The sequence below is a fragment of the Ictalurus punctatus genome, chromosome 25, assembly GCF_001660625.3.
Source record: "Ictalurus punctatus breed USDA103 chromosome 25, Coco_2.0, whole genome shotgun sequence".
In the NCBI taxonomy this organism is placed as follows: domain Eukaryota; kingdom Metazoa; phylum Chordata; class Actinopteri; order Siluriformes; family Ictaluridae; genus Ictalurus; species Ictalurus punctatus.
In genome coordinates this window covers 7,253,063-7,269,333 of record NC_030440.2, presented here as the reverse complement: position 1 = coordinate 7,269,333, position 16,271 = coordinate 7,253,063, and the positions used below count along the sequence as shown (strand labels likewise).

At 40.6% G+C, this 16,271-nt stretch overlaps 2 protein-coding genes across 2 annotated transcripts; both read left to right on the top strand.

Annotated features, from left to right (window-relative positions):
* The first annotated feature begins 5,460 nt into the window (after positions 1 to 5,460).
* On the top strand, positions 5,461 to 8,192 carry rd3l (RD3 like). Its single transcript, XM_017455938.3, has 3 exons — positions 5,461 to 5,684; positions 6,594 to 6,896; positions 7,037 to 8,192. The coding sequence occupies exons 1-3, from the start codon at positions 5,644 to 5,646 to the stop codon at positions 7,347 to 7,349; spliced, it is 657 nt and encodes a 218-aa protein (XP_017311427.2). The 5' UTR covers positions 5,461 to 5,643; the 3' UTR covers positions 7,350 to 8,192.
* Positions 8,193 to 8,784: 592 nt separating this feature from the next.
* atp5mj (ATP synthase membrane subunit j) lies at positions 8,785 to 14,100 on the top strand. The gene is made up of 4 exons (XM_017455939.3): positions 8,785 to 8,927; positions 10,044 to 10,167; positions 10,290 to 10,310; positions 13,951 to 14,100. The coding sequence occupies exons 2-4, from the start codon at positions 10,044 to 10,046 to the stop codon at positions 13,968 to 13,970; spliced, it is 165 nt and encodes a 54-aa protein (XP_017311428.1). The 5' UTR covers positions 8,785 to 8,927; the 3' UTR covers positions 13,971 to 14,100.
* Positions 14,101 to 16,271: the final 2,171 nt, after the last annotated feature.

Here is a 16,271-nt window from a genome sequence, read left to right as displayed (position 1 = left end):
AAAATCAGTCTCTGACTGGAAAGTACATTATATGGCCAAAGATTTGTGGACACATCCATATGTGCTTGTTGGACATCCCATTCCAGATTTATTTCCCGTTTGCTGTTATAATAACCTCCACTCTTCAGGGAAGGTTTTCTACTAGATTTTGGAGCGTGGCTGTGAGGATTTGTGTTCATTCAGCTACAAGAGCATTAGTGAGGTCGGGTACTGATGATGTGTGAGGAGGTCTGGGGTGCAGTCAGCGTTCCAGTTCATCCCAAAGGTGTTTAATGGGGTTGAGGTCAGGGATCTGTGCAGGACACGAGAGTTCTTCCACTCCAACCTTGTTAAATCATGTCTTCATGGAGCTCGCTTTGTGTACAGCGGCATTGTCATGCTGGGACATGTTTGGGCCTCTTAGTTCCAGTGAAGGGAAACTGTAATGCTACAACATACAAACACATTCTATACAACTGCATAGCAACACTTTGGGGAAGAACCACATACTTTTGACCAAAAATCTTAGGTAAGGCAATCTGTAGGCTATTAGTATGTAGCCTAATAATAGAATCTTTCTTGAAGAAAACTTGTTTGATAATTTGACAGGGGTTCCCCCCCTAACTGATAGAGAAGTCTCAGTCTATTGCATGGCACACTTCTGTATCTGTTTATTCAATGTTGTAGGCTAATTTTACTAAAACGTTATAACCTAAGACAAAGGAGGGCGAGGCATTGGGAGACATCATGCTATTATACATTTTGGCACAGCAGCGCCATCCTGTGGCTAATACAGCTTTTGTGTGGGTTTTTTTTTTGTTGTTTTTTTTTTGTTTTGTTTTGTTTTTTTGTTTTTTTTTTGCACTTAAATATATTCTTAATAGAGGAACAAAGGAGATCACAGCAGGACAAACTACAGCATCCAAAGTGTGAGTAAGATATAGTGTGGAATTTAAAGATTCATGTGCAGTGACCACATCCAGTTGTCTAATTATTATTATCTTATTTATTTCAAAATCACACTCAAGTTGTTTTTTTCTTTTTTTTAAAAATCCAGAATTACACGTTTTCTTTATCATTTGAATCATGCTCGTATGTTTCCAACCATCTTTTTACTCTCCATACCCCAGCTCCATGTCATTGCTCTATTACTAAGGAAATGTTAAGAAAAGCTATTCTGAGTCTAATCCTAAAGATTCCCTCAGAGCTCTTTTTTTTTTTTTTTTTTTTTTTAATTCCCCAGACAGTCATTCAATCAGTATTTAGTGTACTTTCTTTTTCTTTCTTTTTGTTTTGGTGACAGATTTAATATGTATAAGATTGAACTCAAACCATTCAACCAAGGACACAGCAGGGTCTAACCTCACCAGCATCCTCATATAGTCAGATGAAGCACACACACACACACACACACACACACACACACTGGGGTCTGCTCGGCCTTGGGGAAGCTTCTGGACTGCCTCTATACCTGTAGAAAGGTCAGCTGAGCCTTACACACACATATACATGCACACACACACAAAGCAAAGCAAAACAAAGCAAAGTCTGACTGACACATGACAGCTGCTGGGTCTCACACACCCTACAGCCAGAGCAAAAGACTTAGCCAGGCACAAGTTGTCGGATGTCTCTCCTTGTGCCGTTTATTTTATTTATTTATTGTTTGCTGCAATACAATGACATGTTTAAAAACTTTATTTATTCAAAATTTCAGTAACAGGATTTGGATGAGGGGGTCATGTAGGCTTACTGGAAATGACATCTGCCCTGTGTGCTTGCATGTTCTCCCTGTGCTTCGGGGGTTTCCTCTGAGTACTCTGCTTTCCTCCCCCAGTCCAAAGACATGTAGGCATTTCCAAATTATCCGTAGTGTATGCGGTTGTCCTGCTATATGTGCGTGTTGGAACCCTGCATCCATCGTGTGTCCCAAGTTCCCTGGGATAGGCTCCAGGCTCCCCTACAACCCTGTATAGGATAAGCAGTATGGAAAATGGATGGATGGATTTGAATGCTTTTCATTTAGTAGTCTGTTAATAGTTTGTTAGTCAACACATATTAGACACTGGGTAACACCAGTTATGGTTTTTAAACACGTTAGATATAATTGAGCCAGTCACGCATTAGTATGTTTGTCTCCGTTTCATCCCTGATGAGTCAGACAGGTGTAGAGAAACACTTCTACCTCTTCAGTTCATAAACTTGTTACAGGTACAGAGATGCCAGGTCCACATGACAAAATATTCCCCTTGCAAGAAATGCATACAGCTTTGAAAGGCCAATATCATGACTAGCATTGCCAACTATACTCAAATGTTTAAAAGTAAAGTCATACATATTAATTCAAGCAGTTCCCCTAAACGATTCGTAACCATTAATCTTGCATTATTACACACTGAATAGTTTGTACAGTGTGATCGTACGTACAGCGCTGTAAACCAAATAATGATGCATCATCCCCTGCCACCCTGTCACGCCATTTCAGCTCAGGCTATGCTGAGTGTGAAGGGAAGGTCAGTGTGATATTTAGGCTTGATGATGTACAACGCTCTGTGCTCAACAATATGACACCCAGCAACAGAGCCATGCCAGAATATCCCCCTATCACTCGAAAGGGAATGATGACTCATACAGAGGCATACACAAATATCGTCACCTTCGGTGAAATAAAGAGAGAGGAGTCTGAGAAAGTCTAATAAATACCAGCAGAACACTGCAGCCCTGAAGGAGCACGGCTGGCATGTCAGTCGCTCTGAATTCCTAATTCGCTCTTCCTAGAGATGGCACTGTCAGAACCTGTAAATGTAAAAGAAGTATTTGAATACGGGAGAGACATTCTGTGGAAAAAACAACTTCAATCTATTATCCGTTCAAGCTTGAAGACTTGTCTCACTCCGATTTATTTCATGTACTATCCATGCCGCGCTCCATTAATCACAATTATGAAATGTTTAACAAAATGCAATATAATAATGGACTGAAAGGTTAATCCATCCTTATGCAAAGTGCACAGACAGATCCTCTCTGATGCCACTGCATTAGTGAGATCGTAACGGATCGATTTTCATGGCGGAGTCGGTATCGTGTTGGTTATACACTAAAAAGACTCACTTGTGAACTGTGAGGAATGCCTGACTGGGACAAAAAATATACAAACATACATACACAGATTATGTAGATTATGTTTTTAAAATAATTCCTATTAGAGCCTGGTGGGTGCGCGGTGGCTTAGCGGTTAGCATGTTCGCCTCACGCCTCCAGGGTCGGGGGTTCGATTCCTACTGTTGCCCTGTGTGTGTGTGGAGTTTGTATGTTCTCCCCGTGATGCAGGGGTTTCCTCCGGGTACTCCAGTCCAAAGACATGCATGATAGGCTGATTAGCATGTCCAAAGTGTCTGTAGTGTATGAATGGGTGTGTGATTGTGTCCAGGGTGTACCTGCCTTGTGCCCCATTCTCCCTGGGATAGGCTCCGGGGTTCCCGCAAACCTAAAGGATACACGGTACAGAAAATGGATGGATGGATTAAAGCCTGGCTTATTTGGCATTGTTTTCCATAGTTCATTTATCTAAAATGAGCTAGTTATGCTGATAGTAGTCCATTAGTACATGTGCACACATGGACCTATTTTGTTCATATGGAGAAGACAGAGTGTGAAGCCTGACCCAGTCTCTAACAGAACCAGTACCAGCTGCACTTCACTGATTATGAGTCTCAGAGGACAAACAGGCCAGAAGGCTACCCAAAGGCCTCCATATGGCAACCAACTGCTCTATGTGAGGGGCATTTCTGACCCTGAATACTTGCCTTCCTTTGATTTTGAGCAATGAACCGTTTTACAGTTGTCTTCAAATGTGGGTATAACGTAGCCTCTTTAATTGTTGTGCTGTAACTGGTGTAAAGAACTCCACACCATATAAGGTGTCCCAAAAGTCTCCATACATAGGACTCTCCATACATTAACACGAGAATACAAAATAATGTATTGAAATCATTCTCATGGCTGGATCGTGAAGCTGTCGCAAAGTTGCGATGTTTTGCGATGATTATTATTCTCTTCTAAATGGTGCGAAGACAATAAGTATCAACTACTACAGATATTAGCCATTATACCTGTAGATATTTATACTACAGCGTTATTGAATGCTCAATTCTGATTAGTCGGGTGTTGATTCATTTTCTATAACAGCACGGGTCAGACATTAGTTCCTGCAAGCTTTATATTAATGCCCTTATCATCACTTACACAGGGACTTCTATGGTGGATAGGTACCAGAGGTAAAGCTGTAACTTTTAGCTTTCTGACAGTCATTGGGACAGAGGACAACAAGCTGCATTTTTTGTTGTATTAACTTCAAGAGAGAGAAAAGACAGAGAGAGAGAGAGAGAGAGAGAGAGAGAGAGAGAGAGAGAGAGACAGACAGAGAGACAGAGAGAGAGAGACAGAGAGAGAGAGACAGAGAGAGAGAGAGAGAGAGAGAGGCTAGTGATGAGAAAACTACTTATAGCTGCAATGACATATATGATAATAGGGACAAACTTGTTTCGCGTACGTTCCACAACATTAAATGTAACTATATACAGACAAAAAAGTACAACTTGTCATTTTAATAAATAAAAGATTGTTAGTTTTGGCACATTTCTATGATATAAGAAGAATTAAATAAAGTATGACAGGGTTTGCTGTTATAGGAAAATAATCAATGTTGGGGTTGTAATGCATTATACCGCACTGTCCATCCACCCATCCATTTTCCATAACTCTGTTCCTACACTGTGTCGCAGGGAGCCTGGAGCCTAACCCAGGGAACTCAGGGCACAAGGCGGGGGACACCTGGGATGGGTTGCCAACCCATTGCAGGGCACAATCACACACATTCACACACACATTTAAACAGTACAGACAATTCTGAAATGCCGATCAGTCTACAACGCATGTCCTTGGACTGGAGGAGGAAACCGGAGTACCCGGAGGAAACCCTCAAAGCACAGGGAGAACGTGCAGGCTCTGTGCACACAGGGCGGAGATGGGATTCGAGCCCCCAACAGCGGAGGCGACCCCCCCCCCCCCCCACCACCCATATTGTTTCGTTCCATGAATAAAGATGATGGTCTATATGTGCGTAATGTGTTTAATATTGGAATAATTGGACAATACTCAAAAATGCTCTGATCATATGGGGGTCTGTGAAACTTCATTTAATGGGTTCATGGGTGGAAATAAATTGAGCAGATCTAATCTATTAATCTTGCAGGCTAACACACAATAGGGTTTCTTTACATACTACTTTATATCATGATGTGAGAAGCTTCTATGAACTTACTGAACATATTACTGTCTCACGACCTTAACAACTTGATCTGAAGGATGTGCAAAGAGTGCATGTGTATGCCAGCACGTCTGTGTGTGTGTGTGTGTGTGTGTGTGTGTGTGTGTGTGTGTGTGGTTGGATTGAATGGAAACAGGGTCAGCGAGCGGAGGCTGGTTATCAGAGCAGAGAGACAGAAGGCAGTTTGCTGTAGGCAGGGGAAGCAGTCACTCTCCCTCTCTCTTAACTTTACCGAACACTGGCATCAACACTGCTATCTCTAACACTCTGTCTGTCTGTCATTCGTTTAGTGTCTTATCCTATCTTAATCTTTTCATCATTTCAAGGTTTACCATATGGAGTCACGGCATCATGGGTATCGTCCTTTCAATCCAAGGTGAGGAGATTTGATTATTTCTTAGTATTTCTTAAGATTTACTGGATGCTATGTTGTCCCCACAATAGTGTGTGTCAATCCTGTTCTGATATCATGCCCTTTGATACACTCTCTTATATCCTCATTCATCATTCTTTTTCTTTTTCTTTTAATCTCTCCTTTGTTTTCTGTTTATGTGACCTTTAAGTTGTTTTCCTTTTTCTTTAACCTCATCTTCTACCGGTTTTATTCCATTTACAGTTCTCCTTGCTTTGTCTGCAGTTTGCTGCCGAACTCCTCGCTTAATAATCACCCTTTCCACATTTTATGCCTAGATCGAGAAATTGGTGCCTTCCATTTTAATTTATGTGACACTAGGTCTTGACTACTTTTCAGTGTAGATGAGACTTTTGGTAATATGGTGCTATCACCATCTTTCTTACTGTGCGTTGCCTTCCATACCTGCACTTTAGCTAAACAGTAAACAGCCTCTTCTTCTTCTGGAAAGAGAATCACCACAGGTGCTTTGAGTAGTTTCTGCACTACTCAAGAGTTATGTAAGGTGACGTGAAAGACCTGAAGTTATTTTCTCCATTTGAGATCCATTCCATCTGAAGCCTATCCTGAGGATGTATAAACAAATATAACTGAATGGGAAGGAATTGAGAGAGAAACATTAACGAGCAGTGACTATGAGTCTATTAAGAAACTGAGATTTGCTTTATTAGAAAGCCAGAATACAGTATATAATATAATGTATCTAGGATCCAATCATGATATAGTGTGCTTTTTGGGGGTTTTTTTTCATTTGTTAATCAAACTAATTAAAAAAAAAACAAAAAAACTTAATAAGTCTGGAATATTCAACCTGATGGAAATACACCTGTACCTCTCTGAAATCATCTCCCTATCTCTGCTTCCCTACCATAGTCTTGCAATGCCATTCCTGGCCTGGATGAATTCCTCCCATCAGGAAGGTGAGCAGGGTCCAAACTGTGCGACCTCCATGGGCCCCAACCGGGTGTTACTCCAGGAGCTTCAATGGCAATTCGAGCAAAGAGAGTGTCTGGCTCTGGAGGAAGAGCGCCAACATTGCTCACATGGTGCTCTAGGATATCGCCGGCCTCTCACCCAGAACGGCTTGCTTGCCCTGATACCAGCGTCCGAATGCAGACTGCTAGAACGGCTCTGTGCCCGAATTCCACCCTCACATATAGCCACTGTACTCTTCAGGTATGTGTACGTGTAGGTGTTTGTACATGTAGTAGCTACTGATCATTAATAACCAAAGTGTGTGTGTGTGTGTGTGTGTGTGTGTGTGTGTGTGTGTGTGTGTGTGTGTGTGTGTGTGTGTGTTTATTACCTCTTTTAAGGTTCCGTGAGATTTTGGCTCACAATTATGTCGCTCCCTGGGAGCTCGTGTGCATCTTCAAACAGGTGCTGAGGGAAGAGGTGGGCTACAGGAGGTCTTTCCCTCCAGCCCCACTTCCTGTTTCGCCTTCTCCTGCAGACATCGACACCCGTGACCGAAAGACTACAATGTCATCTTCTCTAGAAGGGCAAGAAAAGCATCGAGAGGAGATCCCAACCATATCCAGCTACGTGGACAGGCATTTACATAGTGCTTGTTCCTATACTGTCCAAAGGGACTGTCTTCCCTACTTCCGCTCCTTTCCCTATGACTAGCCTGAGGCCTACAGTGCCATAAATAGTTCAGAGACCCTAGTGACCACAGTGTCCTTCCCATAGGCAAAAACTTTCCCCTGGACACAAACAGGACAGCAATAGTGTGATCTGGGTTTGAGTAGTTAGAATATTAGAGACTGAGTTTCATGGGTCAAGGAAAGTGCTTGGACTTAGCTGGCTCTTGACTAAGGCAAGGCTTTTATATGCGATACTGTGAGCACAAAATGAGTCTATAAAGTTTCTCGGTCAGTTGGTTTTAATTTATTCAATTTCCACTGATAAACTAAATGGGAATTCCCAAATATATTGTGTCAGTCATGTCTGTTTACTAGTCAGTAAGAGCTTCGTCCACCAAATTTATACAAAATACTTTCAACATCATGAGCCATATGAGCTCAGTAAGCTGCACACAGCCACCAACCGACTTACACAGCCTAATCGGCCCTTTATCTCAGTTATATTTTTGGATTACAAAGCCTGGGGGAAGAGAAGAGCACAGCTCTCTGTATGGTTCAGTAGATCTCTGTATGCACTGATCACACAGACTACACCCGTGTATGTGTGTGTGTGTGTGTGTATATGTGTGTGCGCATCAGTTAACTAATGTGGTGTTTTCCCTTCTATGTGTAAAAGGATAGTGAAATATGTTCATGAAATACCAGCTAAAGCCAAATAGTTTTTTGTTGTTTCCCCCCCTTCCTTCAAGGTTTCCTTTATATAACTGTCCCTCTTTGCTTATAAATGGATCACAGACCTAATATTGTCAGTGTAGCCTACAGCCAAATGTTGCTATGCGTTTTATCATTTCTAACTTTTGTAATATCTTGTATGTAAAATATATGTTTGACTTAATCACTAGCAATAAAATAAAATGTCAAAATTACTCACTTAATTTTGTCATAAATGTTTCCTCTTAAGGTCTACCTTCAGTAAACATTGCCATCTTGTGACTCAGAGGCAATACGACTACATTTGTCAAAAGACATAAATAAAATGTATTCCCCTGGCACATTGCTCAAATGTTTTAATATGTAAATAATAAATATCTTAACTGTATATGGCAGTGGTTTTCAAAGTGGGGGCCGCCAGGGGGCGCCTCAATAATTTGGTGTGCCCATCCCTCCCACTAACATGTTTTCAGTTTCTGACTCTCAGACAACCACACACACACAAAATCAATTCCTCATGTAATGCAATGTAAAGATGTTAAGTAATTATTAATAAAAAAGGGGGGGGGGGGTATATATTCAGAAGTCTGTATTTTTAATGTGTTTTAAAGACATCTTGTAAAAGGGGGGCCTCGGTCAAATGTATATGCCATTTGGGGGGCCTTGCCCTATAAAAGTTTGGGAACCCCTGGTATATGGGACTGGAAAAATATGAGGGGAAATAACGCCGAAAGTGACTTTATGAACTATGTAGTCGTACGAATGAAGACTTTTATTTTAACGTGATGCTGTTATAATCGACCGGAAGCCAAATTTGCATTTCCGCTCATCTGTGAGTCTCCTGTCGCGAGCTAGCATTCAGTTGGACAGTGACCTTCTCCGGGTGATCCGCAATACTTACAGTTTAGAGGTGAGTGACGAGCTGTTTGTCTCAGAACAGGTTTATAAGATGGTAAAATAAGTCTTAAACAGAAGATAGTAGTGAAATTCTCGTGTTTGGAATAAGCAATATGTTTCTTGTTAAGCCCAGGCCTTAGCCGAGTGACATTAACGCTAATGAACCCTGTGCGTGAATGTTAGTTAGGTTTTTGAAATCTGAGGTTAAGAAAATGTAATTTTAGACAGATTAAACTAGCAATTCATTCGAGTACAGTCGTTAATTTTAGATAATTTGCAGACTGTTGCTTATTTTTACCCCCAACCGTATTCCGTCAGATTCCACCTTCTGTGCTATGATTGGCCAGAACCGTCCCGTGTCCTAAATTGTGATTGGTTAATAGAAATGTCACCCTGACAGATGGGACTGGTAACCAATTGTAGCACGCGAGCTCATTACGGATGGGCAAAAAACTCTAAATGCATGTCTTTCATGTGCTTAAAGGTGCTATAGTCATTATTTTTCATTTGCCAATAGAACAAATATTGTGGAAAATTATGTAGAAACGATTTTTAAAAAGTTGACGCCATTCTCTTATAACAAATATATTACATAGCTGAAGAAAACCAGTTTCAACATCAAAAAAAGTTTGTTGGTCTTTGGATTGACCTCTTGTCAGTCATTTTATAGACACACCCCCAACGCCACCCATCATCGCGCCCCCACTCATCATCGCGCCCCTCATTATATCCCCAACACCCTTTCACATCCTCATCAATCTGTATGAGGAGAAGCTGCATGAGTTGTAACTTCAATTCATTTCAAGCAGCTGAATGTAAGGTGCGAGTAACAGTGATGTCATGACGGTCCTTGTTAATGGTAACTTCAGTTGAACCACCATAGGTTTTGGAAACAGAGTTTTGTGCACATGGGTTGGAAACGTGTGCAGGCTCAATAAATAAATAATTTTTTAAAAGAGTACTCAAATCTTATTCGACTCCACCCATTTAACCTTTAGTGATAATCCAGTGACACCACATGGCTGCATTTAAAAAATAAATAAATAAAACAACACTCTCTCCTAGTGCCTCAAAGTGCTGTAGACTTTTTTTCCATTCATGTTGTGTGTGTTTCTCTCCTGATCACCAGATGGCTGGAGCTGTGTTTAGAACATGGTGGTCTAGAGTCGGCCCGTACTACAGCAAGGCGTACCAGGAGGTCTGGGTTGGCCTGGGAATCATGACTTATCTTTACTACAAACTCTCCTATGGAGGTAGGCTCTCTGCATGTACTGTAGATAAAAGGTACCTTTAGAGCTTGCGTTCTCTCAGCGTTATGCAGTGAACTTTTTGTTTTTTGGCTTGTAATGATTGTGTGTTTGTCTTTTTCCTTCAGGAAAGAAAGCAGTGAAGTCTAGTAAGTATTTCTCCTTTATTAAATATTTTCTAAATTATCCATATATAGGCAACGTATTTATTTTGAACATAACATTCAGTGTCGTCAAGGTTCTTAAATTTTTCTGAGAGATGACTATAGTTGTTCATAATGTTGTCATGTAAGATACATTACAGTTAGTGGTCTGGATAAAGTGAAACGGTTCTGTAGTTTTTGGAAGAGTCATAGTGTTCCTTATGAGTATAAATATCTTGTATTTGAAATAAGATCACCTTGTAAAATGAGAGTATTAACGACACGGTTTGTCCTAAAATGAGATTCACACGGGTCGTATGTGTCATGTAAAGTAAAAGTGGTTTCAGAACACGTCATTTGGCTCACTGATAACTTTCATCGTAGTCCGTCAACAATCAACATTAAATATAAAAATCAATATTCAGTCATTCAAATCAGTTGCGTATTCAGTTCCTCCCGGATTTTGCAAATGCAGAAATGAACGCAAAATCGAGCAAACACTGCGATATTCGAGCTTGCAGTTTTTCAAAACTACCGCAGATTTGGGCCAAGACATGTCATGTGACGTCATCACAACGCGCATTCAGCCAAAGCCCTCTTCCATTCACGTGTGTTGAACATGAGTACAGCTAAAACGTCTCATTTACCAACAGACATCACTGCGAAAGACCGTGTGAAACAATTTCATGCAATTGCGATTTCGCCAATTCGAGTAGGTTTAGACTCGACGCCGAAACTCCCCTTTCACTGCTGCTCACGTCCGGTGTAAAATTTTTAGCAGTACAGAGATTAGAGCGTACAAACTGCAGTTTTGTCATCATTCCACACAAGAGAGAGACATCATCTTTACACACAGCACAAAATCAATGTGTTTTCCCCGCCCTCTTTTGATTGACAGGATATAATCGGCCCTGATCATCAGATGTTTTTAAACTATCGGCCGAGGAAATTAGCCTTTATCGGCCGATACGTCGGTGCATCTCTAGTTGTCACGGTACTAAAATTTCAATAGTCGGGTACCAATACCAGTAAAATTCCACGGTACTCGGTACCAAAGCAAAACATAAAAACATGCGAATTGACGAACACACTATTTTATTAATAAAGTTAAATAAATATCAAATGTATTTTTAAAAATGCCATTCTGTATACTTCAAGTTTGTCTTTATTAAAGCTACTAGAGTTATCCAGCCAAGAGTAAAAAAAATTTCTGACTGAGTGATATTAAAGACATTATAAACAGTTCCACACATCTGTTATTTTCTAATGCATAAATTTCAGATATATCGGTCATCAAAAAGCCTCTGGTGTGTACAATTAGTAAACCCCATCATGTCCTCCCATTTATTTTACCCCAATAAAAGTTGTTAAGGACTCCTGACCATATTAGCGTTAAACGCGCGAACCATTAAGTAAGCACAAACGAGGATGTTTTCTTGTAATAATACACTGGAACGTTCATAATGCAGCTGCTACCATCATTTTAAACTCACCTGCTTGAATAAATACTGCGGTTAAGCAGCCGCTCTTCCTGAAAGCACGGTTAATCAATCCGCACATCAATTTTAGGGGCGTGGCTTTTACACACTTAGCGGTAATAGCACCGAAAGCGGAAGAACGAGTGTCTGAGAGAAATACACGTATTTCACCTGCTATGTAGTAGGTAAGTATGCGGTTTTGGATGCAACCATGGCGACCGGCAGAGCTGCTGCTGCTTTGGCTCCAGTGTCTTCTTGTTGCGCGGTGCACCCATGAAAAGTTCGCGACTGACCCCCTGTCAGGCAGCGCGTCAGTACCGGGTCAGCCGGTAATCTGGTACCGTGAACTTTTTTTCTTTTTAGTACAGGCTTGGTACCGAAGTACTGGTACTTTTGACAACTCTAGTAGATATAAGCTTCTTTTATTTCACTACATTATTCATGTATCTCCTGTGCAAAACTACAGAGGGAAAGTGTCTTAGCTGATTGACTATCTCTCAGCCAAACCGCTCTTTTGGCCTGACCAAAATAATTACACAATACACCTCAGTAGGCTAACCAGAAAAAAATTCTTCATTTATTCATCCTCAGTAAGAGAAAAGTACAAGCACACATGATGACTGTGCATGCAGGGTTAAAAGAAAAGGAAAAAAAAACCCAGTCTCGCACACGTCTCTAGTTGAGAGCAGTTAACTCGAGTGATGTAGCTGATGTTGAGGAACTGTCCGAGCCAGAGTTCACAGACCATGCTGACTTTCTGGTTTAGGCCACGCCCACTTTGGCTTTAAACCCGAATACAGATATTTTGAGCATCAAACCAGATACAGATCGTGGCTTTGCGTTAAACCTCTAACAGATAGTATCTGTATATACATGTATACAGATCATTTTACCATCTGTATATAGTGTGCATCGACATGCTGTTACTTTTATATTAAAAGTTTCATTCATCTGGAAAGAAGCCTTATTGTTTATCATTCTAATATTTGATTTAGATGACGTCACGTTCATTTTCCTTTTTGTTCTGTTTTACTGCAGATTAGTTCTAAGCCCATGCTTAGATAATAGTGATGGGTTGTTCAGGCCACATTGGATAGTTTTTAATGTTACTCAGCTTTGAAATCTTTTTTGTATCCCTTCTTTTTTTTTGTGGGAGTTATTATATTATCATCAAACTCTATTTAGATACCGATTACATTATGACCGCTATCCTTTACCGAACTGTCCTTTACTACACTGATATTAGATCACGTTAGTACATATTCACATTACAAAAATGAGGCCAAATGTTATTCCAAAGCCTGACAGGAAATCTCATAATTACTGATCAAACCAATATGTTAACAAAAAAAATATTGGTATTAAATTCTTATACTGACTTGGCATGTGTGTGTTTTATCAGTTTAATTGGCCAGTTTTGAGCAATGGAAAATTTTTTGTCTGACTCACTACTGAATCCCACTGGAATATTTATTCACATTTCAACATTTATAGATCATATACAGATCTATACAGTTCCTTCTGAAAGTATTGTCATGGCAATTCTTCTGTTTGGGTTTGAGATCAAGATGATCGATGAGAATTTCAGCTTTCATTTCCTGATATTCATATCCGTTATGTATTCGACTTCCATGCTCGAAGTTGTTTATCATTTAAACCCACTCATTTTACGAGTGATCAGAAATATTAGAACATGTGACTGACCGGTGTCTCTTCTTAGCCAGGTATGCTCTGTTAGACTGATTGTTTAAACAGTTAATAGCTCTGAATGTCTACTCTTGGTTTGAGCCCTGGGTTTTGCATGTGAAGACTGCGTTTGTTGTTCTAAAAGGATAAACCAACATGAAAACCAGAAAGCTGTCTATGGGAGAAAAGCAAGCCATTTTAAAGCTGTGGTTTAATTAACACTGTTGTAAGTTGTTTAACACATTGTAGATTTAAATATCAGGAAATGAAAGCTGAAATTCTGATCTATCCTCTCGTATTCATCTTTTGATTTCAAACCCAAGTCTTCAGCGTATAGCAAAAACAAAAGGATAAGCCTTGCCGTTCCGATACTTTCAGAGGGGACTGTAAATTCTGCCGATTCAGCGTGCTGTAATTTGTCTTAATTCCTTGATCAAGTTGTTTGTTTGTCTTTAATGGAAACCTTTCTTTGACTCCTTTAGAGTCTGACCACTCGCATTGACTGGACCACCAGACCATGTGATCATCCCCTGCTCCCACTGTGTAAATCTCCCCGAGAAGAGCTTCACTGACGCCAGGATGTTTATCTGTTTGTGAAATTAATAAATGCTCTGTTTGGAATACCTGTACAATCTGTGTGGTCGTCTCAGTTTGATGTGCTACAGTTACTAGGGTCTGGAAATGGTAAACTAACAGGCACAAGCCATTTGACTATACCTAATAAGTGTTCGTGTTTGATTAACATGACATGACATAAAACCTGGAATGCGACTTCCTGAAATGGTTTATACCTGCTAAGTGATCATGTTTGCCAATACACTTGAGTGCAACTGATTTTATGTACAGTGCTGTGAGGGAAGTATTTGCCCCCATCCTGATTCTTCTGTTTTTTGTGTATATCTCATAGTAAATAGTTTTAGATCTGCAAACGAAATAAAACAAAGACAAAGTAAACACGCACAAAAGTCTTTTTTTTTTTATCGAAGCAAAAATAAATCCACCTATCACCAATGTGAAAAACTAATTGCCCTCTTCAACTTAAAATCTGGTTGTGCCACCTTCAGCAACAATAACCTGCAACCACACGCTTCCGATAATTGGAGAGGAGTCTTTCACAGCATGTGGCCCACTCTTCTTTGCAGAACTGCTTTAGTTCAGCCACATTGGAGGGTTTTTGAGCATGACCTGCCTGTTTAAGGTCCTGCCACAGCATCTCGATTGGTTCAAATCAGGATTTTGAGTAGGCCACTCCAAAATTTTTAATTTAGCTTTTTGGGTCATTCAGAGGTGGATTTTAGAACGTCAGCCACTTCTGGGAAGGTTCACTAATGTGCCGAGTTTTTCCATTTGGAGATAATGGCTCTCACTGTGGTCCTTTTGAGTCCCGAAGTCTTTGTAATAGGTTTGTAGGGTTTGCAGTAATCAGGCCTGGTTGCGTCTAGTCCATCTGAACCTCATTATGAATGCAGTTTTATAGATTTGGGGAGTTCGTAACTATGGGGCAAATACATTTTCACACAGGCCCAGTTGGTATTGGATAACTTTTTGCCTCAATAAATAACATTATCATTTAAACTATATTGTGTGTTTATTCAGGTTGCCTTTGTTTTATCTTTATATACACCTCAGTGTATATACAGATGAATACAAATATTAATATATACAAATGAGTAACACTGGCACCCTGTCCAGGGTGTACCCCGCCTTGTGCCCGAAGCTCCCTGGGATAGGCTCCAGGTTCCCCGTGACCCTGAAAAGGAGTAAGCGGTTGAAGATGGATGGATGGATGGATGGACAAATGAATAACTCTTTGTTTATATACATGCAATTGATAAATGGAGTATTACACAGTTCACAATAGAGGGTGAGCAACAAATCATAAATGAATATATATTCATATTGCAGAATTATTGTGAGCATGTTGGCTGATGATGGGAAAACAGATAGCAGTGCTACATTATGTTGTTTTTTGTATTAAAGAGTCTAACTGCTGTTGGGATGAAGGACCTGCAGTAGCGCTCCTTACACTGAGGGTGCTGCAGTCTGCTGCTGAAGGAGCTGTTCAGGGACCCCAGTGTCTCATACAGGGGGTGAGAAGAATCATCCTCCTCTCTCTCACCACCTCTCTGCTTTCAGAGGGCAGACCAGGACAGAGCTAGCCTTCTTAACCAGTTTGTTAAGACGTTTCCTGTCCCTCTCTGTGCTCCCGACTCCCTAGGACAGTGGTTTTCAAAGTGGGGGCTGTAGCCCCCTTGGGGGCCTCCAGGGGGCGCCCGGGGGTCCTCAACAATTTGGTGTGAAAAATAAATAAATGTGTTTTCTCTTTCTCACTCTCAGACAACCACACACACACACACACACACACACACACACACACACAATCAATTCCTAATGTAATGTAAAAATGTGATTATTAATAAAAAATAAAAAAGGGGATATATTCAGAAGTCTGTATTTTTAATGTGTTTTAAAGACATCTTGTAAAAGGGGGGCCTCGGTCAAATTTTAACGCCATTTGGGGGGCCTTGCCATAGGAGACTACTGCATAGAAGATATCAGATGCTACCACAGTATCATAGAACGATTTTAGCAGGGTCCTGCACACACCAAAAGACCTCAGTCTCCTCAGCAGGTGGAGACGACCTTGGCTCTTTTTTATACAGGACATCTGTGTTTATGGACCAGTCCAGTTTATTGTTGAGGTGAACACCCAGGAATTTGTACGTGTCCATCTCGATCTATGAGCTCTACACAAAAACAGAAGAAATACTTTTTCACAAAACTGTATATGTGGGCTGTAGTG

Bases quoted from the DNA above. Each gene is read 5' to 3' on its own strand.
- atp5mj (XM_017455939.3), top strand. From the start codon at position 10,044: ATGGCTGGAGCTGTGTTTAGAACATGGTGGTCTAGAGTCGGCCCGTAC. The intron at 10,168-10,289 runs GTAGGCTCTCTG...TTTTTCCTTCAG, and splicing joins CTACAAACTCTCCTATGGAG to GAAAGAAAGCAGTGAAGTCT. The intron at 10,311-13,950 runs GTAAGTATTTCT...TGACTCCTTTAG, and splicing joins AAAGAAAGCAGTGAAGTCTA to AGTCTGACCACTCGCATTGA.
- rd3l (XM_017455938.3), top strand. From the start codon at position 5,644: ATGGAGTCACGGCATCATGGGTATCGTCCTTTCAATCCAAG. The intron at 5,685-6,593 runs GTGAGGAGATTT...TCCCTACCATAG, and splicing joins TATCGTCCTTTCAATCCAAG to TCTTGCAATGCCATTCCTGG. The intron at 6,897-7,036 runs GTATGTGTACGT...ACCTCTTTTAAG, and splicing joins ATAGCCACTGTACTCTTCAG to GTTCCGTGAGATTTTGGCTC.